The 25,241-nt window shown below is 43.5% G+C and overlaps 1 protein-coding gene across 7 annotated transcripts in view; it reads left to right on the top strand.

The window, feature by feature from the left end:
* Positions 1-25,241, top strand: part of TBC1D1 (TBC1 domain family member 1) — a 933,361-nt gene that overhangs the window by 212,618 nt on the left and 695,502 nt on the right. Inside the window, exon 1 of one of the 7 annotated variants that reach the window (XM_085642284.1) lies at positions 20,057-20,312. The exons of 4 other annotated variants lie outside the window; for them this stretch is intronic. In XM_085642284.1, coding sequence (XP_085498410.1) covers positions 20,247-20,312 — 66 coding nt within the window. In that variant the 5' untranslated portion in view covers positions 20,057-20,246. Of the gene's footprint in view, positions 1-20,056; positions 20,313-20,525; positions 20,641-25,241 lie in introns of those variants that run through there. 2 more of the 7 variants (XM_085642281.1, XM_085642283.1) reach the window with 2 other exon arrangements.

Raw genomic sequence — 25,241 nt, 5'->3', positions numbered from 1 at the left:
AACCGCAATTAAAATCTCCCATGAGTATAAGTTCACCGTCCCAACCCAACAACTCTGAATTTAAAAAAGAAATGTCAGATGGGCAATCATTATTCGGGCCATAAACCACGCAGATTGTAAATATATGATTGTAAGCCAATAATTGAGCGATAACCCATCGCCCCTTACTATCGCTAAATGAACGTAGTGTCGTAAATTTAGTGGTTCGAGCTTGCAGAAGAGCAACACCACGAATTGAAACAGTCTGAGAAGTACATGTTATCAACTCAAATCCCATTTGCTTGAAAAAGTTACGGTCCTTAAAAACCAAGTGAGTCTCTGTTAGTCCAATAATCTGAGGTTTGTATGCTTTTAGTTCCTCCGATACTAATCGACGCTTAATAGGAGAGTTCAGACCAGCTACATTCCAACACATGATACGAATTCTAGACATTGTCTCCCAATTATTGATCTTAACCACAGTCCCTCCAAACCCCAATCTTGCCCTGCAAAAGGTTCCTATGTAAACTTTTAACACTCTTTTGGCTATTTTCAGTTTTTACCCCCACCCGCCCATCCCACCCCCCTTCCCCAATCCTGCCCACTCCAATAACGCCCACATTAACCAGTGCAATCAAACAGATTAAATCCATCGATTCCCTACACAAATAAACCTGTGACCACCCCGCCACACCCCTGTACCTTCGGAACGGAATCACCCCCTACCCTCCTGTCAGCAAGACAGCACTGCACCGAAGTGCACCCCCAGAACCCCCCCCCCCCCCCACCCACCTCCGACTGCCCTCTGGCATTTAAGCGCAACAAAATAGAAGTATATTACAAAAACCCCCACCAAATGTACCACATAAATCACAGCTCATAAAAGGCTACATTTTTCATTTCTTCGGTAGTTTTTGCCATTTAAATAAACTCATTTTGGCCTCCTGCTCATTAAAGAAAATGTGCGAGTGCCCATCTTTGATCACCTTAAGGCGGGCAAGATCTTGTAGAAATACTGATGCACCAACAGCCTTAAAGGGATCCATAAGCTGCCGTAACCGCCACCTTCTGTCCATAGTTTGTTTACACAGGTCAGAGCGAACAAAAATCGACATAGAGTCATATTGTACTGGAGTTGTTGGTCGAGCCTTAAAGAAAATAGCTTGCCTCAATAAGAAATTCCCTATATACACCAAAATCGGTCGAGGGAATTTTGAGGATCGAGAGGTGTTAACTGAAAGGGGGTGCCGGTGCGCTCTTTGAACTTGCGTGTCCATGTCCCAGTCAACAAGATCAGTAAATACCTTAGAAAAAAGATTAGCAATAAATACCCGAGCATCTGTACCCTCTCTCCCTTCGGGTACCCCAAAAACCCTCAGGTTCTAGCGTCTTTGCATTCTTATTTTTCATTTCGTGCTGTATTTTAATCCATGTTTCTAATGTTTTTATTATACAGTTGTTATGCCCTGCCTGCTTGAGTCTGGTTTGATGGCGAGTGTCCTTTGCAAAACATAAAAAATAAATGAAACTAAATTCCGAGACAGAGCTTGTTGCCATAGCCCCCAGCGTCACAGACGTGTGCTTGCTGCCCGGATACATCTGGCCACTTTTGTAAAGTGAGCTGAGTCACCAGTTTTGGGATGTTGTCGGTTTACACGTTATTAGTACTTCACACTGCACACCCATCTCCTGTTACAATACACGCATGATATTTAATATGAGGGATCTTCCTGCAGCAGCTTTTCGAACATCCTAAAGAACAGGGATTTGTTGCTGTCCCAAATTAAGTTGAATAAAGCAATGTACATAAATTAGTTTAGAAAAAATCTGCAATAGCAAAAAAAAAGTGGAAGGCTCGACTAACAATCTACACAACTGAGGGGCGAGCTATGGGGGCGCTGTACTTGCCTGCTTCCCTCCAGATACAGGAAGTGGCTCCTATTTATAGCCCCTGAGCTAATATTTCACAAAACAAGAGATTCTTTCTTCGGGCATAAGTGGTCTTTTTTCGGCTTACGAACTGATCTTAAATTTACGAACCATGTAAAACTGCAATGCCATTAATTGCGAGAAAAAAAGTTCATTATTCTAACATGCGCTGTCTTTTCTTCAGTGCAACAGTCTGTATAATCTATTTGTATTTAGGCCTCAATGATATGCCTCACATTGATGTCTATATCCTCGAGGCATGTTGCAGTTGATACTCGAAGGATCCAAAAATGACTTGCCTTCAGGCTAAAAGTCAAACAAGGATGTCACACACACATTTCTACAAGACACAATCCTTCAGTATTTGAACACTTACATCTCCAACTATATTTATTCTTGCAGATAACAGAAGGGCTTTGTTTGGCCAACTCTAAGGGGGTTGATTTAAAAAAGCACTTATTATGGAGATCCAATTCAATCCATACATTTTTTTTATTGAATAGCATGCAAGTTGTTTTGACATGAAAGCAAAACGGAAAAGGGCTCCCATATAAAGCTACAATGTAATAAGTGGGTTTTCTGCACGAATAAAAAAGAATTGCATTACAAAATACAAATGTCTGTTGAATCAAGACATGGTGACTGTCATGTGATACAGCTAAAGCTATATTACCAGTTCTTCATAGGAAGCTTGCAGATATCTATATGAGGTTCTCGCTCATTCTGGTCCATGGAAAACTACGTGCAACATCTCCAATGGTATGACCTGCGGTGCTAGAAAATATATCAATGCCCATATGTTAGGAACACCCACACTATTCAACTAGTTAGTAGCATGCACTTCAATTGACCAAAACGCCTGGGGTAGCGGAAGTGACATCACATGCCCTTTGACCTTCACTTTCACTCACACACATATGCTTACATATACACACACTTCACACTTACACTCACATAAACACAGTCATCCGTGAGCAAGCACACAACATACATTTAAAACCAATTTTACATCCCTCAGCTGCCAGAGAGGGTCACATTTCAGTTAATTGAATTCCATTTTTACAACACTAATAGTGAAAAAAAATATATATATATCCACTATTAGTGTAAAAATATAATTGACAGAATACAAAGAGACCGCAGCCCCAACTGACGTCCAGAAGGACGAGATGCCACTGTTTTCCTGCCACTGATTTTGCCACCTCTAAGGCCAAGGGTCTCAAAGGTGGTGCCAGGGGTAGCGGTGGACAAGCCAAGGGTCACAGCTGCGATCACTGGCGACCCATAAATGATGTCCATGGTTAGTGGCACAGAGGTTTCATTTATTGGCACAGGTCTCCCTGCTCCGATCTTTGAGTTGAACCTGGTGCTTGCTCAGCTATATAATGTGTGTTACCTGTATGGAAAGTAAGCAGTTATACATATTTTTCAATTAGATTTTCAAAAATACATTTTATTAAGTATAGTAAAGCTTAAGAGCCCCTCAAAAAAGCTTGTGTGCTTTCAGACATGCAAACATAAGCATTTTTGTTTGCCGGCCTTCTTTTCCCCATCCAGTCCCGCGTTGGTGCTTTCAACCCTGTCCCTCCCACCCTTTCCTTCATTCCTTTGTTGCTTGCCTTTGTTTTGCTCACCCCTACAGCATTCCGAAGTTGTTGCTTACCCTGTTCCTCTCACCCCTGTATTCTATTGTTTTACTTGCCCTGTCCCCACCCCCTGCTCCCTGTCATTGTTTGCCCGTACCCCTTCCTGTGTTGTTGCTAGCCCCATTCTCTGACCCCGCAAACCCCTGCTTCGTTCTGTTGTTGTTGTTTGCCCCAGCCTTCTGACCTCCTACCGTATTCCGTTGTTGCTTACCCTCATCTCTCCCACATTCTATTGTTGCTTGCCCCTGTCCCTCCGACTCTCTTCTGAATTCCGTTGGTGGTGCTTGGCCCATCCCTCCCACCGCCCCTTGAATGTTGCATGCTGTTGTTTGCTAGCCTGTCCCACACTTCCTACCACATCATTTCTTGCCCCGCACCCTTGCCTCCATTCCTTCATTGTTGCTAGTCCCTACCTTTGTCATTGGTTGCCCTTTACTCTGCCCCCTGCCATAGCTTGCCTCGTCCCCCAGCCCCTTATACGCATTGTTGCTTGCCCCTGCACCCTCACCGAAAAAAATAGCTATGACGCAACAAGCAATGGTCATGTTATAGAGCTTTCATCCGTCTTCTCGACCCCCTCCCCCATGATTACATGCCTGTACCCCCACCCTCTCCCCTCGTTGTTGCTTGCTCCTTACCCTCCCATCCACTCCTGCCAGAAAGAACAAGCATTGGCAAAGCCAATAGGTCTTGCTTATTCAAGATCTGTAGGTTTTGTCAGTGTTTTTAGCCATGTTGTACAGCAGCGTGGCTACTTTGCCGCATGGCTCAAAGTAAAAACAAAAAAAGTGCCATGACGCGGTCAATGATGGCAGCATCGTATCGATTTTTTTTTTTACTTCCAACCATGCTGCACAGCAGCCTCACTACTATACAACATGGCTTAAAAAACACTGACAAAGCCAAATAGTAGAGAGTTTGCAAGCCGCAATGGAAAAAGGGATGTTTTTGAACATCCATGCACCATGTGCGAGGCACCATGTGGTGTCTGGCACGGGTACATGGATGTTTGGGGGGTACTACGTGTGTCCCCTAGGCCCAATAGCAGGGGACCTTTCCTCCTTGAGCCTGTCGGAGGCGGCAGTCTTCCCCCTGCCCAAATTGCTCAGACCACCGGCCTTGTAATCTGACAGTCAGACCGATACGCCAGACATCGTAAACGGACCCTTCATTTTTTGATTTGTTGTTTATAATTCAACAAATCAATTGCAACCCCTTTGTCAGCTAACTTATACTGCCATTTATAGTTGCAATCAACTATTTCCTTGTCATATCATTAACATCAAACTGTAATTTAATAAAATATTACATTTGCTACTGTTTTTCCACAGAGCACCACAGTAAAGCATTTGTATAACTTTATATGTTTTAAATGTTGGTCTTTTTTTGCTGTATTTAGAAATTCACTGCAATGTGGTATGATTTGCAAACTATAATCTAAAAATTGGAGCTGAAACTGCATGTGAGGGTGTAAACTATTATTGATTAATGCATTGTGGACATCTGATATGGTTGGTTGTTGATTCTGTCAAATAACAGAAAAAATATCATTGTAACTATTCTTTAGGACTAGGCCTCACTGAAGAATCCTTTCTATAATTATGAACTCTATTGCACCTATTCATGAGAGGAGCTAGCAAATCCTCTATATTGTATAGACTTTGGGCTTGATTTAGATCTAGGCAGACGGGTTCCTCCATCACAATGGTGAGGCAATGGCAGCTCCTCCGCTAAGGCGGAGGAGCGTCGCCCCACTGCCCTCGGAGCAGTGTAAAAGCAAAAATAAACTAATAATAATAGAAGTTATTTCTGTTATTATCATTTTATTTTTAGTGTGAGCCACGTTGGGCGTGGCTTGTCTGGGCTCCCATGATGTCCGGGAGGAGGAGTGGTTGCTGCACTCGAAAGTGGGCATGACTGTTTTGCCGGCCCAACAGTTATGCGCACTTTGCATGCTCCCCACAAGGCTGCATTACACAGCCTGGTGGGCAACATGCCCAGCCTCCTATTCCCCATCTGGGCGCCGAGCCACGGCGCTCAGACTAATCACAACGCTGCATTGCAGTGTTGTGATTGGCTTAGGGGAGGGAGCCTGTGTGCTTCCTGGTTCTGGCCACAGAGAGACGACGAGGGATGATGGAGGAGAGATGACTGAGGACTCAAGACGCGGCAAGGAGGTAAGTGCTTTTTATTTTATTTGGACCCCCCCCGCAATCACCCCACCCCTTCACTGTCATTCCCTGCCAGCCGCTACAGTAGTGACGGATAACCCATCTGCCGAAATATACATCCCATCGGATATAACGGGATGTATATTTTGGCGGATTGGTTATCCATCACCCTTGTGATGGAGTAACCCGTCCAATGAGATCTAAATCAGGCCCTTGGTTTCTATCACTTGAATCAAGTATGGCAGTATTACCAGTGGTGGGGATGTCATCGAGTTATCAGCAACCTCAGAGAGTGGTTCAACAGAGAATGCCACAAGGTATACCAATCATCATAGAAGAAATAGCAAATAGCGTACGGCGGTATTACTGAATAAATGCTAAAATAATTATTTCTTGCTGTAGATATCAACACCTCTGCAGTGAAATTTGCGTCGAGCAGTAAGACAAGGGAAGGTGAAGCTATCCTCTTCCAGTGCCTCTGTTTCCCTTTCTGTTGTCCCGTTCCTTTTTCCCATAATCCACTGCTGACCAGCATAGATTCTTTGGGGAAGTTTTGATACTAGCATTGCTCTTGTTGAATTTGGAGTGCTGGGATGATGCAACTGTGAAATTAAGTTCCTCTTGCATTTGTGTTAATTAATTAGTTTATATAAGCCATGGTGAACTCATCCGCTAGACCCAATAGCTTCACTGACTGATTATTGGATTGTAGCTCAAACAAATGTGTATTTCCATTTCAAGTTGTCTTTCGTCTGGGCTAACTTGGGTAGTTTTTGAGTGTTGTGAAGAATGTCACACTTCTTAAGACAAAACCCGGGCTGAATGTATACCTGACCTAGTTACGTTTTTTCATGTGCTACATACTTTTTGGATTTAGCCTGATGTCGGGGCTGATAAATAATCTCCCTAGACCAGCAGAAATGTACCCCTGGAGTTGTGGGCACCACAGTCACTGGTATTTTGTGGCAATTACTGGTGTGTTCCAAGACACAAGCTCCCAAATCTTTCTTAGGAACTGTTACCACCTTGCTATAGAATATTGCCTTAGGAGCACAGGTACAGGACCTTCCCCTTTTTTAGGTCTCGCCTGAGACAGGGCATGCGCTGTCTCTTCGAGACATTTAGTAAGTGGCTTTTAAAAGTGCCACCAGAGGCTTTTGCTCGCCTCCAGCTTGCGTTCACGAGCGTGTGCACGTGCACAGCTGCCATCTGTGTTTTTATTGCTGTAATCAGTCTCCTCTGCTCGCACTCCCCCCTCCCTTCTCCCCCTCCCTCTTCATCAGTTTCATTTGTGTCTTCTATCGCTGTGAAAACTCTGCAAGTTTCCTTTCCCACAGCTCCGGTCCACCTACCCGCATTGGAGAACCTTGTGGGTTAATCATCTCCCAAGAGGCTTATTACATTTTTGCATACTCATGCAGGACATTGCTTCTGTATGCACTCCAAGGGCACGACTAGTGTGGCAAGGGAATCTCAACATTTGTTGTATTACTGCCTTAACTGAAGTGCTATGTACAGCAACCTGTGGTTGTCTCTGTGAGTTGCATGTAAACCGCTGCATTCGAGACCTTGCATGTTCGATCTGCTATTAATTACAGTGAACTGTTGTATCCTGTACTGGGTTTTTTATCACCCATGGTCCCTTGTTGCTCGCAGTTGCCTCTGTCATTTTTTTTCCTGAGTATTAAAAAGGCATATAGGGTGAGATCCACGCTGTCTGCCAGTCAAGGTTTGTATACATTTCTTCCTAAAATATCGTCCGAACTTCCTCTAAATCGGGCATGGAATGGTTAAGATCTTTTATCTACTGTCTGGGGTGATTGCATGAGAAGGAAATATGTTTTCCTTCTTATACAAATTATTCTGCAAGGGTATCATTCGATACATGTGCAACCCGCACTGCTAGTGTGTTGCATTTGTGTTGGTCACTAAATGTAAACAAAGATGGCAGTGTTTGGAGTTTAACTTTGTAGGTGGTGCTTCTCTGTGATGCTCAAAATATTAAGGGACATAGTTTAATTTCCTGTTCATAGGTGAGATTGATTTTGTTTTTTAAAACTTTATTTATATAAGTGTTTCCAAGTCGAGGCTGGTTGTGGGTACAAAATCACAACCTAATTCCGGCAAGAGTGCTCTTTACTTGTATGCTGTTTTGCTAAATGTAAATAATTATTTTCCTGGATCTGCCTCCTGAAGCTCTGATGCATGTTCTGCTAAAGCATAGAATCAAAAAGCATGATAATTATTATGCATGGTTCCATTTCACTCCTTTTATTATAATACACTGCTACTTAAACACAGATTGCAGAAGTGGAAAAAGACTAGTTTTCAAAATGTTTTTACAGTTGAGCAGCGGAGCTGTATGGGTTCAGTTCAATGATGGCACACAATTATTGGTTCAAGCGGGTGTCTCTTTGATTATTTACACAACGCCTAGTGGTCAGACAACTATTTTTATGTATAGTCTTTTAGACACTATTGTTAGGGTGATCAATTTTTGTCCACAATATGGTGCAAGCTGTCGGTAATACATTAAACTCAAAAAACACCAACTTACTGCAAAATGAGTTTTACTGAACAGCATAAACATCCTTTGTCAAGCCTTAGTGTAAAAAATACAGTACACACTACACAACGCTATAACAAGTTGCAACAAGCATTGGCATAGCCCATAGGTCTCGCCTTTGGAACCTTATAAGTGTTTAGCCATGCAACAGTTGATGTTGTTACACCAAGGATATTGTGCTGCATAACTAAATACTTATAAGGTCCCAAAAGCGAGACCTATTGGCTATGCCAATGCTTGTCTAAATTTGCTCCTAGACCCCCCCCTCTCTGGATAGTGTTTAGTTGTGGCCCTGTTACCAGGTTTTACCCCAATAAACTAGCCCCACAGCCAGGACTTCAATATATTGTGACCCTTGGCTGGGCATCAGAAAACAAGACGCTATATATTGTTCCTTCAACCATAGAAAAGACCATTTCTAATTCTGATTTACTTTGCGGATCAATGATTTATATATAGTATATTCTTCTCGTATATTATATAGTAATTTTCTTTTATAAAGTAAATCACTCACTTGGCAATCAGTAAATTGGTATTGACATTTTCTATCGTTTTCAAAGTGTCTAACTTCACATCACCTTCTAGAAAAAGCCTTAGACTGATTTGCTTCACTACCTTAAGTGAGTCACATCCTGAAAAGAAGTACAAATCATTCAATTTGTAATCCAATAGTAATGTGGCCTTGCGAACATCAGAGGTAACCTACTACAGTTATCCAATTAAAGCCTTGTGATCCCTGACTGCCCTGGAAGCAGATTTTACAGCACTCCCTTCCAAAATGACAATCTGTATATTTAGGCAAGCTCATATTCATGCTGCACACAAATGGGTATTTCTTCAACTGAGAACACAGTCAGTTATGCCCAAGTCCCAGTGGTTGACCCACAACTTTCTGTACTCAATGGGGTAAAATGAGTTAAATGCTTGTGAAAAGAGTTAGGGTTCCTGGACATTTGTCTTTTCAACTGTCCCACCAGCTAAAATGAGACCTAGTCAGTTCAGTTAGTAATCTGGCTTACAATATAAAAGTTCGAAAACGCGCTCCAGTATTATTTAGAGTGTGTTCTAATTCTTAAATCCTGTACTCAGTGCTATCTAGGGGGTGAAGTTTTTGCTCAAAAATATATTAACCCTAAAATACAGATTTGAGAATTTGCATACCATAACTCCCCCCGACACACACACACACACACATCTAGAGAGTATGACTGCCATTTCAGGAGTTGCTTTCGTAAACCGCTACTCTGTTGCTTCTTTGCACCTCGACCCCAGAGAAAGTCTCATCCTCTTTTTTTGTCCCTTGCAGGAGTGGACATGGGTACCTTCCTAAGGTTTGGTGTAATCCCTTTCATCTGCATCTTGAGCAGTGCCGAATTTGAGTCAGTTGTTTCCGGTGCTCAGCTACGGAACTAAATTGTCAACACTGGCACTTATAACAGTCTGCCACATGACGGTGCTGTTTGTCTAATTTAGAGAAAAGAACAACAACAGTTGTATAATAATTCAATATACATACATTACTAATATCTGCCACCAAAGCCAATCTTATAGCTGTAGGGGCCTGGAATAGTCAGAACTGCCACACTTGTAGTAGTGTGATGGTTGTGAGAAGTTGGCCTGGTTTATGCTGTCCACTAGTTATAGTGGGCACCTTGCACCAGTCCAAACAACCCCTTAGAGGTGATAGGTTAAAGACAACCTTATTTGAAAGCTACCCTAGTGGTAGCTATGGAGAGCAGCCTTCAGGATAAGTCTTGAAGAAATGTAAATCCGCTTGTTTTACCAGTTATAATCTCTGGAATGACCAAATGAAAGGAGAACCACACCAGGTATATATATAAAATATATGTATTTATTACTAAACCCACTTAGTCTCTTTATGAGGCTAGAGGTCAAAGCACATATGTTACACTTAATATATCACAGTAAATTAGCACAATATACGATAGGCCCTAGGGGCAAACCATACCATATATTAAGAAAGTGGTATAAGAACTACGACTTGATTAGACACAAGGCCTAGAGCCGGTAGAATCGCTGGGACCCCAAGGAACCACCCAAGGTAGTGACACAGGGGACCCACGGGTGACGTGTGCAGTGCGAGAACACAGCTTCTCCATTAGCTTCTATGGGGAAAGTCACGTTGGAATTTTAAAGTTTAAGGACACTTAGGAGTGGACTAGGAACAAACCCTTCTGGACTTAGATGGTTCTAGGACCAACAGCCACGGGAGCATGGGAGTACTCATGTTACCTCGCCCAGGGAAACCGTGTGCATAGGTGGCAAATGGTGTTGGGTCGCGTCGTCGTTTTCAATGGCAGGATACTGAAAAGTGCTGCTGCCGGGAAGAAGAGAAGTGTCCGAAGAGATCCAAGCCTGGATTGAAGATGTGAAGAACCTGAAAGCAGAGGGAACAGAGTCTGGGTCACTTGCCAGTGACCAGGGGCACGATAGTCGAATGCCCACCGATGTCGGGTGCTTCCGGTGCGAAGAGAGGAAGCTTGACTCTTCAGCCACGAGGACCAGGAGGCGTCGAGGACGACCAGGAGCTGGATTCGAGCTGTCGCATGAAGGATGTCGAGTGCAGCAGCATCGGTGCCCAGACTGGACACAACAAGCCTTGGCAACAGCAACCCACGAAAGATGAGGAAAGATGCTTTGGTGCGGACCAGCAAGGTCCTGGGGACTCCCCAAGCAATGGAGAGTCAGGGCACGTTTGGAGCAACCAGGGAAGCCCAATTAAAGTTAAAGTTGCCTTCACAGGGACCCACCAGTCAACGGACCAGGGATCGCAAAGGTACCTCGAGCAAAAACACAAAGGGCCGGCTCACGGAACACTCGTGGAGTGTAGGCCAGCAAAATTCGGTGGAAAAGGTGCTCGGGACTGGGCTACAAGTAACCCAATGCACAGCCTCAAGGAACGTCGAGAAGCTGCACGGTATCCAGGGGTTCCGGTTCCACGGTACCTACGAGGGCCACGGGTCTCAGCTTTGCTGGAGACTCCGGTCAGCATCGGGGAAGTCTGGAAACCCACCTCCTGTGTTGCAAATACTTCAGAGTTTGGCGGGAGCTTCGGAGATGCAAACCGGTCAGATGCGTTTTTGGTGCCTGCCTTGCAGGGGAGTAACTCCTTTACTCCAAGGGAGATTCTTCAGTCATCTAGTCGTGTAGATCATTGAAGTTCCGGGATTTCTGTAGCAGAGTTTCGTCCAGGTGTAATCTAAAGTCCTGTAGCCAGGGGTTCCTTTCTTATACCCAAGGAAGGAGTTAGACATACTCTGGGGACCCACCTATGGGAGGGTCAGGAAAGAGGGGTGGCTACACCCATTTCCTAAGTCCAGTTTCGTGCCAGAGCAGGGGCTGGTAGCCCCTGCAACCGGTTTGAGCTGGACTATGCACAGGGACACCAAATGTGCCCCCAGTGCAGACTTCAAAGCACTCCTGGAGTGCACCCACCCAGCCCTAATCCACTAAGGCCTGTCTGGGACAGGAAACCTATTGTCCAGGCCTCCCCTGCCGGAGTTTCGGTCAGCAGCAGGAGGCCAGACTTGTGTCTGTGGCTGACAGCATCCATTTTGTGATGCCAGGGCTCTGTTAGCTGGTACCGGGTATACCGGTGCTGTCAAGTCTCTCCCTCTAGAAGGGTGGGATCATACTTCCACACCAGTTACTAGTGTGGGGGTATGATTTCAAAGTGTTTGACACCAAACACAACATGTTTCCGTGCAGCCATCCCAAAGTTAGCATTTATCGCGAGGTTATAATGCACTTAAGAGTATATGGTCAGGCTGCATCACAGACAACCCCGGAGAATAGATTCCTAAGGCTGCAGAGGGGCTCTGCTCATGCATGGACACCCTCTCACATAAAAGCAAGCACCCTGCCTTCAGGATTGATAAGGCCTGCAATAGGGGTGACTGATAGGTTTATATGTGCAGTGATAGGGTGAGATAGAGTGAACCTATATCTCAGTAAGGAGTGCATGCACCACCTTAGGCTGCAGTAGCAGACCTTTGGTGTCATTTTGAAGGGCTTCTTAGGGGTGGCATAATACATGCTGCAGCCCCTGGTAGGCCTCTGGGGTACATATGCCCTGGGTACATAGTATACCATGTACTAGGGACTCACAAGGGTACCCCAGAATCCAATCTGGAGTGTACCTAAAGTACATGGAATCAAGTTATCAGAGAAAGCAGATAGGCTGGGGACCTGAATAGCAGGTTCCCAGCCAAACTAAGTCAAAAACCATTAAAACACCAGGAAAAAAGTAGGGGCAACCATGTAGTCAGATTCCACCTTCCTACAATGGTTGGTAGTTATTTTCTTATGATAATTGGCAGTGCTGACAGTGACAATGTGTGGTGCTAGTGGAAGTGGCCTCCTGACGAGGGAACTGGCAGTTATAATTTTACAAATTAAGCACTGATCCTGAGAGTGTCTTCTGATCAACTAGACCTCCAGAAGCCGGCTTCTTGCGGCAACTGTGTTCGCACTACTGAGCTTCTAGCACCCGTTCTGTAGTGCTATTAAATAGTTCAGTAGGGGGCAGGATACAAGATTTGTTAATGCCTCAAGACATTTTGTGCTATGTTTTAGAATCCAAAATAGGACAGTATGTGCACTGTAAGGCATATCCTTCAGTTTGTTTTCTTTGACTCCACTTTTAGCCTATTCTCTGCTTAAGCACAAATGATAGCACAAATGAATCAAACACTGATAGAACATTAGTTCAAATTCAAATAAAATATGAATCTTTTTAATTGAGACTTCACTTATTCATTTACAATATTTCCTTTCAACACTCTGAACTCGGACTAAAATCATAGGTTGAACATTTGTATTTGCAGTATAGTACTAGAAGCAGGGTCCTACTGGGACAGAAAATAGGTCTGGGCACCAAAATAAAAGTGGCAGCTATTAGTGGATTAGATAGCTAAATGAAGTGGCTCATGTTTGCAAATTGAGTCAGTTTTAAACTTGTGAAGCCATGCTATATAAGTGTTTTGCAGGGTACGGAAGACTGAATGGAATTAAGCTTGCAGTAGGCCATGCTTATTTTAATATCAGTGAAATCAACAGTAAAGTAAAAAGCTGCCCAGAAAACCATAAAACAGGCCCACAAACAGCCAGAAACCGGCCCACACATTGACCTGTCTACACTGTCTGAAACTCTACATTGATATGCCTTCCAACAAAGCTGTCACATGGGAGTGACACATCATCTACCACAACTGAAGAAATACTGGATGGTAGCAATTGGCTTCAGTAGTTCTCCAAACAGAACTTGAACATGGGGTAGCACACCGACTCCAGAAGTATAACTACTTTCTTAAGCAAATTGGCCACCTGCAGTACTGGTGATTTAGCTCCAGAATATCGCCAGTAGTTAAATTCTTTCAAAACACTCTCTCAGATGTACTAACTGGGCTCTGGGGAGTCTTGAACGTTAACTATTATATGCCAATTTGCACCCACATTTGCCCAGAACATCATCAACAGATGAAGACAACTTTTCAAAGACTCACAAATTAAGGCCACAAGGAATAGTATGAGATTCTAATAAACATATCTTCATTTATTTTTAGTAGGTCTTCTCGGTGGAAGGAGTGTTGCGTAAACGGAGTCTCTGGCTCAGCTCTACAAGGATTGCTTTCTCACCCACAGGTGACACGAGTGAACTTCATTCAATGCACTAATGCTTGAATGTGAAAGACAGTTTTTGGTAGCCCTGCACAACCCCACCCAATACATAGTTGAATTTGTTTCAATGCTTTTGGGTTGCTAACAGTCCACAAACAGGGATCCAGGGACATTGTGGTAATCAGAAACAAGCATGTTTTCGTTCTCTTCAATCACTCACACACAAGATGCAGTAAGAAAAAGACACTTTAACTAAAAAGGATGTTTATTTCAACAGGTGCACCCTGTTGCTGAACACATCTAAAATAACCATACAGAATACGTTTAAAACAGCACAAATGTATGTTGTGAACAACCAGAATAAAATAAACATTTGTACCATGGTTAAAGTGTCATCTAAAAAAACAAACACCCTAAAAGCTACTTCTATGCGCTACGCTATGAGGGCATGGAGTAGAATAACTTGCATCTAGGTTTTCTTAGGGAGAATGAGCACACTGTAAACCTGTTTACAGCAAAGCGCCATACTTATCAGGAGTCAAGGAGGCCATGTTCCCTGCAAAAGGCAAACACACATTCAGCATCACCATCAGCTCCACCCGGACTCGAGCTTGATATCAGATTTCAATAGAAAGTGCTATACGGCAGCTTCTCTAGCATGGATGATCGTCTCTATTAGTATCTTGCTTGTGATAATCTGGGGCAAAGGACCTCTCTTAACAGGTGGTCATGTGTCAGTTCTTTTATATTGTATCTTATCTAAGATAGAATTTCCAACATCACCTCAGGAATGTTTAATATAACCAATAAGCATCAAGATTCAAATCTAAGATGCATTCTTTTAAACAAATAAGGTAAAAACAGGACGACAATTTAGACTACACAGTTTTGGCTATTGTTTTTATTCAACTTTGAAATTGAGGTAACAAGGCACTTGTTGCAGACTGATGTCGCATCAGGTGTCTTGTTGGAGTCTATATCTAAATGACTAGACACTTTAACAGTTCTAGGAATGATAAGGGCAGAAGATATTGGTGTCAAAGGCAGAAATGTCTATGATTCTATAAAAATGCAGAAAATTGAATCTCTGCCAACTTAAACTTGAGTCATGCCTTATGTCTTTATATCAGGAGTGCAACCAGGCTCCAAATGTGGTAAACATCAACAGTGCCACCAGTCCACAGAATGTACTGGGAGTGCACAGGTTCTTCATTTGACCAATTACTGTGCCTAATTCATCCCCAACATCATCACAACCATGATGCCACTAAGAGGGTACAATGGCTAGAATGAAATTGGGTCTCTGACCAAGGGAATGATTTTGATGAAATGAAATAAAAGTTTTCTAAAGCACATGTATGTCGAGGCGTCTTAGCGCTGGAGCTGTCATAACCTGAGCAGAAGAAGCGAACAGAGGTTAAAAGTTGGGCGCAAACAGCCATGTTTTCAGCGCCTTTCTGAACAGTTGTCTGTTGGTTTGGCTTGATCAGAGTAAAAGGCAGAGTGTTCCACAGTTTGGGGGCCAGATGAAAGAAGCTTCTTCCACCCCATTTTACAGTCTTCACCCTGGGAATGAGCAACAAGGAGGCAGTCGATGATCTAAGGTTGCGTTGTGGGACATGCCATCTAATGGGATTATTGAAATAGGCGGGTCCTGTCATGTAGAGGGTCTTGTGAACAATGCACCAGAACTTGAATTGAACCCTACCCTGGACCAGCAACCAATGCAGCTCTTGGATAACTTTGGACACCAAGCTTTTAGGTCTTTATATTTATTTATTTGTAAAGTTTTGTATAGCGCAAACATGACCCTAGTGGGTATCAGAGCGCTTTACATGACGAGAAGTAGGGTATCAATTGGACTGGTAAAAAAAGGTACAGGTGTGCATGACAAACATATATGAAGTACATAGCGTAAGAAGCTTGATCTCAATTGTAGTCAATAATAAGATGGTCAATCTTCGAAGAGAAGGTAATATGGTTACATTTCCATAGGCAAGGATAAATTGTCTTAAGGTAAAAACTTAGTCAGTAAAAAAGATTTTGCTTCTTTTTTGAAGGCGGCGGTAGAGGAGATTTGTCGAACATCTGGTTGTAGAGAGTTCTATATCTTAGGTGCAACAACCGAGAAAGCTCTGGTGCCTGTTTTCTTTTTTGCGGGTTCGTTGGGGTTTCAGGAGCAGGGTGTGCACAATTCTCGAGGGTCTGCAGCCCCCTGATTTTTCTAGCTTTTGAGCCAGGTATTAGGGGGTATTGAAATGTAGCACTTTATGTGTTAAGCATGCAATTTTTAATTGGATTCTTGCTTCGTTTGGTAGCCAGTTCAGGGATTTTAGGGCGGGGAGATGTGTTTATTTCTTTTTGTTCCAGAGACAAGTCTGGCTGCCGCATTGAGAGAGGCTCTTAGAGGGGCCAACTTGTATCTAGGTAAGCCACATAGTGTGGCACTGCCATAGTCCAGTCTGGGCAGAACAGAGCTTGGACCGCTTGTTTTAGGTCTTTATGTGGAAGGTAGGATTTAAGTTTCCATAGAATGCTCAGTTGGTAATTCGCTCCTTTGGTGGCAGCATTAATGTGTTCCTGCATGCTCAGTTGTTTGTCTAATGTAATACCCAAGGATCTAGCAGAGTCTATGGTGTGAGGGGAGCAGTTAAGGGTTGTAAGATGTTTTAACCAAGGCTCGATCTTGGGGGTGTTATTTGGCAGGGAGATGAGAAGAAATTCGGTTTTGGCAGCGTTAAGTTTGAGATGATTATCCGTGAGCCAGAGATGTGTGTTTTGCAAGATGACATTGAGGAGTATAATGTCCTCTGAGAAGGCGATTTTGAGATACAGCTGAGTATCATCAGCATACAGATGATAATGGATGGTAGCAGATTTTAAGTAGCTTGCTAGCGGTTCCAGGCATAAATTGAAAAGAATGGGGGAGAGAGAAGATCCCTATGGGACACCCAGAATGATCGTGTGTGGCTTAGATAGAGATTGGTTCATTTTGACTCTCTCGGATCTGTTTTGGAGGAATGAGGAAAACTATTGCAATACGACCCCTGATAGGCCCATCCTTTGTTCCAGTAGTTCAATAGACCATCATATTTTACCGTGTCAAAGGCGGCCGATAGGTCAAGTAGTATGAAAAGGCATGATTAATTTCGATCCCGCATTTTTAGTATGTCATCAACAACATGGGTAAGCGCAGTTTCAGTGCAGTGACCTTGACGGAATCCTGATTGGTGTAGATCAAGGAGTTGTTAGTTGTCCATGTGATTACAGAGTTGGATCTGGACACATTTTTCTTAGAGCTTTGCAAGAGTAGGGATGTTGAAGATGGGTCTGAAGTTATTAGGATCAGAACAGTCTGTGTTGGGTTTCTTTAAAGTGGGGGTTACTTGTCCTGCTTTTAGGCAATCGGGGATAATACCTTGGTGTAGTAAGGCATCTATAATCTTAGTCCATAGGGGGAGAATACATGCTTTGATCTCTTGGAATATAGCTGGAAGTAGAGGGTCAATGAAGTGATTAGATGGGTTTAATGATGAAAGAATTTTAAGTAGTAATCGTGCTGCCGTGTTTTAAAGTGATTGAAGCTTGCGTGTGGTCCTTTTGTTTGCACCTAGATAAATGGCATTACAATAATCAATCTTTGATAACACCAGGGCCAATATTACTGTTGTCCTTAGATCCATTGGGATAAAAGGTAAGATTTTTCTCAAGATCTTCGGGGTGTAAAAGCAGGATGATGTAATATGATTGACCTGGTCTGAGAAAAATAGTTGATCGTTAAGAAGGACACCTAGACTTTTTACCTTCCTTACGGGGGATGGGCAGGATCCTGCCACTTCTGGCCACCAAGCTGAGTTCCAGAGGGCTGTATTTTTTCAGAATAATAGCACCTCAGTTTTATCTGTATCCTACTTTAGGTAGTTGTCACGCATCCATCTAATTATGTGGACCATACAGTTGTTAAAATGTATTGCCACGTCATCCGGCTTTGATGATAGAGATACCACTATTTGCGTGTCTTCCTCATAACAAATAGCAGTGAAGCCATGAGAGCGGATATGTTTAGCCAGTGGGGTGACGTAAACATTAAACAGGTTGGGTATAATAAAGACCCCTGGGGCACTCTGCATGGCAAGGCGTACGGATGCAATTTATGCCCTCCCAACGCAACAGTTTGTTCTCTTTTAGCTAAGAATGATTTTAGTATCTTGGAGGCTCCACTTGTGATCCCCATTTCAGATAAGCGCCGAATAAGCACTTGATGGTTTACTGTATCGAATGCGGCCGAGAGGTCTAACAAGATTAGTATTGCCTTCACTCCTCCATCTAGCTGGATGCGAATCTCCTCGGTGGCTGCAATAAGGGCTGATTCTGTGCTGTGTAGAGGTCGAAATCCATGTTGTGCAGGATCCATTTTGTCATTTGACTCCAGGAAATACAGTAGATCTTCGTTAAGTGCTTTTTTAAAAGATTTTAGAAGGAAACAGCAGACAGGAACTCGGCTGGTAATTTTTTACCTCCGCAGGGTCTTGGGAAGGTTTTTTCAAAATCGGCCGTACTAGAGATTTTTTCCAGATGTTTGGAAAGGATCCTGCATTCAGAATGTTATTTAGAGGAGGTGCTAAATGGCCTGCAATAGTACTAGGTACCATATGGAGAACCGTAGCCAGACAGGGGTCCAGTGGGGATCCAGACTTAGTAGACAAAATAAGCCTCTCCACTCGCTCAGGTGTGATAAAAAGACCAACATAAATCTCCTGGAAGAAACAACCAAGACATACTTCAGATTTCAATAGAATTGTGAGCTTGTTGTGGATGTCAGTATATTTGGACCGCCCAGAATGGAAAGACGGTCACCACATAGCCCATAGCATATACTAGTCTAGGACTTATCGACATAGTAAAAAGATTTTTCCAGATCGACAAAGTAGCAGTCACAATGGTTTGGTCATGCCTGCTGTTGACCTGTACATGTATGAACAACTATTGCAGGTTTACTCACTGGGGTTAGAACCACACTCGTGACCACAAACAGCAACGTGTATAATGCAGGAATGTCAACTAGTTGTGGAAGATAGACTAAAACAACTAATGCGCCAACTGCCTATCAAGACTCCCAAACATAGTATACCACATGAACTAGAGGAAGCCCAGCCACTGAGGAACACGTGCTCTTGGTCATTAACAGCACCATACCTGATGTCGTCAGCTTTAACAAAGTACGAGCGGAAACCTTACAAGACCCTGTTCTCCACGCAATCCTACCAGTGCAGTCAGCATTGAATACCGCTGCACACATGGCAATAATGAATAAATTGCTAGGAAATCTCAGGAACCGCTGAAGGAACAGTCCTGAGGATGGAACATCGTTTTCACAGTGCGTCCATCAAAAGACAATTTGTCAAGCACACCGTCTGAAATGTACTCGCTGGGCCCCCAGGGGTCTTGAATGTCCGCAATGAGATCTTGATTGTGCGGTCTAGGACCTGCCTGGAGTGTTTGACTGAGTCAGAGGTGTTGGACAACTCAATAAATGTCCGTGTGAAGTGAACTTGTCCAGGGAACAGCCCCAACAATCTGAAGGCAGTTGACTATAGCGTCCGGGAGACAACATAGGTCTTTTAGGGGCTGGGTGTGGTGATGTAACCCTCTGGAAGAAGTAAGTGGTCTTGGTTGCAGATATAATCATGACTGCGTTACCAAGGCTTAAAATTATGTTAATCCCAGCGTTGGGTACATGCCAACAGCCCGTGCGGCATGAATTGCTCCTCTGCCCTCCTGTGGCCCCAGACCTGTCTCAGGAACTATCTTACCTTCATAACATTATAATGTTAAATAGCAATTAACAAAACTACTCTCCCTATAAATTATAAACACAATCTCTACATTTTGCATATCATTATATGGTAGCCAGGCCTCTATTCCTGTTTTGCTGTGTAAAAGGCTAGCACACAAATGCACTAGTGTTGTCAGCTTTTAAAAGGAGCGCGAAAAACCACCCTCGGTGATATCAAAAAAGTTCAGCTGCAGAGCTGAAAAGTCCGCTCAGCCCGTTTACAGGACCCTCGGCCCGAGCGCGCAGCCCATTTCCTGGGAAGTCTGCTGCAAGAATGCCCCGTGAGCCCGAGTAATCCAATGGAGGCTGGCAGTGGTAAGGAGCCGCCGGGGCTCGGCTCTAATTGGCCAGAGCGCTGCGGCGGAGTTTGGGCTGTTTAAGGAACAATTAGCCCGCGCGAGCATGTCTTGGAGGCACGAATCCTCTTCTGGAAAAGTTTCGGATTGCTTTTTGTCGCCTCCTCAGTGAGGAGCGGCGAGATGAGGGCACGACTTCAAAAGCTGCGCTTCCTTCACATTGACACCGGGCAAAGCACGGCAAACAAGGTAGGGTTTCTGCTCGGTTCGCTTCGCTTTGCAGCTGGGGCACCTTTTCCGGTGTGACTGGAGGAAGGCGGATAGATCCTTCTCACGGCAGAGTAACTCCAGGAACGCTGTTTGGGCTACCACCCCGTGCCTGGTCATGGCATTCTCTTTACCAGCGCTCACATGTCGCGGCGGGTAGCTTTGAAAGGAAAATGCTGCATTGAATGGTCGGGACTTGTTTCCTGGCTTCTCGTGCGTTCGGTTCTGGTTTCTGCTGGCGCTTTGGCGGAGTTTGAACACCGCATCGGCATATTTGGAGGGAGTTGGCTGAGTACCGATGCATACAATGGTTAGGGTTGTAATATTTTATGCTGCTGCTAAGGACGTTGGATTGCATGATGTTTGGGGCTGATTGTTTTTAAGGCGGCGTGTCTGAAATAGGGAATTTTTAAGGGCTTCCGGAGGTTGGGTTTAAATGTTGTTACTGTTTAAGTGGCCAATTCAGCTAGCCCTGGCTTTTTGGATAACAACGTTTTGTATTTTGGGAATTTTTGTTCATACTGTCAGTTTGAAAAGTGAAACTAAAAGTCCCAGAATGCAACGTGTGCTGGCCAAAAAGTCTGGACTGGCTAGAGGTGCCACACCTGACATGAGCTCGCTTGGCAGGTGTCAGTGGCTGTGCTATCTGTGTCGCGCGTAAATGCACCTTAACCAGTTGGACTGTGATTTATAAATTGTACTGCTGTTCAACGTAAGTAGTGGAATGGCTGGTTTAACATTCCATTACGCTGCAGAGAGTAGGCAGGTCACAGGGGCTGCATGACCCTGCATTGCGATTGCATGTCCTTAAATCTCCTTTTAATTTTTATACATTTGTCCATCCGAAACACGATTTGGAATTCAAAATGCAGGCGTGAAAACTTTCACTGGGGTTTAGGAAGTAAGAATGCTGGGCTCGAGTGGGTTCTCCAGTTGCTGTGCCTCCAAGACCATCTGTGCCAAAATAGCTGCGCCATTGAGACATTTTCAAACCGATTTAGTGAATAATGTCTGCCCCTCTGGAAACCAATGTTCATAATTTTTCGATTAGCATGTCATCAATATGTATTACGTTGCAAACCAGAAGCTGTTATTGTTTTCAAAGAATGACCCCCGAAATTAAAGATTATTCTTTTTTTAAATTTTTTTTAGAAATGCAATGGATGCCAATTGGGGCAATATGTGATTTGCCTTAAGTTTACCCTTGTTTTATTATTATGCATGTTGCCCCTGTTGCAGATTAAAAAGGAAGCGTCATGTTCTTTTATCATTGGTTTTTATTTTTGACTTTTAAATTACTGTCGTCTTGCACACCGAAGTCCTGGCATGACCTCTCACAGATACTACACAATAATGTTGCTACGGCAAAGTGAAAATATTATTCATATTAATATAACTAGGTTGGAATTAATACAACCTTACCACCTGAAGTCGTTAGGTGTATACCATGTCCTCCACAAATGACGTGATGCTACTGGCACCCGTAATGCATGAGGAGAAGACCTCGCCTCCTCTGGCTGCGGCTCAGGAAAGAGGAGGCACCGCTCTAACCGTGGGTTCCTCATGCGGTCAACCAAGCCGTCTGGGGAAATTATTTTCACTTTGCAGTAGCAACATTATTGTGGTCCTGAAGAAGGCAGAGGATGAGATTTTCCTCAGTTTGCTGAAACATGTTGACACATTTATTCATCACAACAGTTATTTGCTGAAAACGGTCTATATGCACTATTTTTAGATTTGCGCACTGAGAGATATTAATAAAGGGTTTTTTCTCTCACTGCCCAATTTTAATTCACCTTTTTGCACTGCACATTTTTTGTCCCACACTTAATAGTTGCTAACATCTGGAGGTTAAAAGATAATAAAGGGCTATCTTTCGGGCATAATTAATAGCTCTTGATGAAAACATCCATGAGCTCCCCTTTCCTTTTGTAGCCCTTGGTGTCATTAGTGTGATGCTAGGAGGAGACCCAGATGATGAAGCATGTCAACACTGGTAAGTGATGGGAATCCGTCCTTATAAATAGGACTCCAGAAGGGTTAGGATGACGACAAGTTTTTCCTTTTGGTAATTAAACAGAGGTTATTAATCACTCTGTTCCAGGCTCTCTCGTGTCTGTTCATGTTGCTTAGACCCGTGGATAGTATTGTGTAGTATCTATTTCAATTGGGGAGTATATCCACGCTAGGTCTTTAAACATTCCCTTAGACCCTTACTTAATTAGTGTGTTTGATGACCTCTTACATCCGTAACACTGTCACGCTTATACCTTTTCCCGCTGGGTTTTGGGGGGCGCTCTTTTTTTCTTTCATAAATGTTTTCATATTTCCTTCCTGCAAAAAGGAAAAATGGCCAAAGGAGGTAGATTAAGCAAAACATATCTACTTTTAGGGTTTTCAGATATTGCGTTTTATGCATTAAGAACTCAAAGCTCTAACGTTTTGGGGACCTCGACATATCAGCTGCTGGAATGCTCATCCTGACTAGTACCTGAGAACTCTTATTTATGTCGGCACCTATCAACAAAGCCCATGTCGTGATTTTAAACATGTTCCAACACTAAGCATGCTGGGATTTGAAGTTTCTTGATTCCCTTAAGAAGCATGACCATATATGTACATAGCTTCCAGGTGGCCACAGACCATATGCTACATTAGCAGAAACCACTTTGCATCCTGTGAATATTCGTTTTATTTTAAGACTTGCATTTATGACTACAGTATCTGTCTCTCCAGAATAAAAATAAATAAATGTTTAGGTCGAGCCTGGGCAGCGCATGTACTGCGAGGCATGCTGCATTGAGGTAGGGACTTGAAGCTCTGCTCATGTCCTGCCCATCTTTTCAGTTGGCTCCTGTTACCATCCCTGCAAAATCGTTGCTTTTCGTTCCTGAATAGGCTTGTTAGTCTCTCCTTGTACCGCCTTGTCAACATTTGTAACCTCCCATAACAACTGCAGTTTTACTTGTCTTGTCACACGGTTTTCTTTATCTTTATCTTGGCTGTGAGCACTATTTTGTTCAATGATTTGTCCCTATTCCACCCACTACATCACAACACCCTGCCCGTTTTTATTATAATTACTAATGCCTGTCCGCTTTAAGTATAGCAGCAGCGTTTCTTTATTTCAGCAGCGCGGTCCGCTTAAAGTATAGCGGGCGCGCCTATTTAATTATTTTTTTTGTTTACTAATGCCCATGTGGCGCTTTTCACATTAATGGAGGCCGTGCCCCTTTCTTTAGCCAAGCCGTGTCTGAATAAAAGTGCGCGGCCGCTATTAAAGTGAAAGAGCGGCATGCGGTGTTTTTACAAAAAGAAAAGCATTTGTTTGTCAACTTGACAAACGGATGCTTTTTTTTTTTTTTTCCACAGATAAAATAAAAGTTAAAACTATATCCAGGACTGCCTGAAAAATAATTAGCTTCACACTAAGATTCAAATAAGTCTCTTCTCACATTAACAGCACCAGATAACAAGCATTGGCATAGCCAATAGGTCTCGCCTTTGGGACCTTATAAGTGTTTAGCCATGCAACAGTTGCACGACTAAATACTTATAAGGTCCCAAAAGAGAGACCTATTGGCTATGCCAAGCAGCCGTGCGGCTGCGAAAGTGAAAGTAATCGCGGTCCAGCGCGGGGCGTGCCCGCGCACATGCACTGTAGCTCCAGGCTGGCCTGGTAGCACTTTTTGGAGCCCTCTCAAAAAGTCTCGCCAGACCAGCGCATGCGCTGGATCATGCGAAACCTAAAAAGAGGGCCACATTAAAACCCATGAACTCACTGATAACATTAGAGAGAAACCTGCAGGACGGACTTGTGTAAAGTGCTTATCTGAATGATTATTGCAGCCACATGTGCTGGGGATAAAACCGTAGGAGCTGCCATGAGGAACTGCTAATAAATGATGTATTAAATTAAATTTAAACGGAAACCTGTCAAAAGAAACCGATGGTAATCAGACATGTTGTACATCAGGTACACTTCAAGTGAAAGAGTGGTCTGTAGCGGTAGATAGGCTTTTACTGTAACTCTATTCTTGGCCAATATAGCTCTCTCATTGTCCCTCCATTCCGCAAAAGCTTTCTTGATCCAGAGGAGGTCCTCCACAACTAAGGATTCAAGGTGATAACATTTTACAGGATATCCTTGCCTGAAAAAAAACATCCGTAATGTAGCTGATCCACAGAATACTGGCAGCACAGTCGAGGGCCTGGCAGTCTTTTAAGATGAAACCATTGAAGTGCATAGCTGGACGAACCCACACCGAAATCCAGAGAAGTAATGGTCAAGCCTTCGATGTCTCCTCAAAGACCCAAGCCCTAGTTCCTCATGGATAATAATATAGCCTTATAGCCCGCCGTAGTGGGCTATACCGGCTATTAAAGGCTTGCTCCAGCATTCGGCGAGGGCCTTTAACAAGGGAACAGGACTTTAATAGCTGGTATAGCCCAGCTACGAAGGGCTATAAGGCTATTAGAACATTGTGCCACTAGAGGGCAGAATGTTTTAACAAATAAAACAAAGGCTTCTCGGGGCCCAAGGGGGTTTAAATCCCCTCAGGCTCCGAGAGACCTTTGTGAAAACAACATTGGAATGTTGCTTTGCAGGCCTTTACCGGCCCGTAGAAGCACGGAGCACTCTATTGTCTTCAATGGAGTGCTCCACATTCCAATGTTCTAATAAAGGATATACTCTGGGGAGGTAAAGTAGATTTCTTAAAAACTCATTTTTGCGGACTTACAGCGAAGACATATTAGTGTACCCCATATATTACTGCTGTATGAGGCTATCGGAACACGTTTGGCTCTAGATGGGCTTATGGCCCAGCCTAGAAGCAAAATCACTGTCAGACGCAATACTTGCACAGAGCATATGTCTTATGGCCAATACCAAAGGGAATGAAGATAAAG

The sequence above is a fragment of the Triturus cristatus genome, chromosome 2_2 (genome assembly GCF_964204655.1).
Source record: "Triturus cristatus chromosome 2_2, aTriCri1.1, whole genome shotgun sequence".
Classification (NCBI taxonomy): domain Eukaryota; kingdom Metazoa; phylum Chordata; class Amphibia; order Caudata; family Salamandridae; genus Triturus; species Triturus cristatus.
The sequence above is the reverse complement of the archived record's forward strand: the minus strand, read 5'-3'. Positions and strand labels throughout refer to the sequence as shown.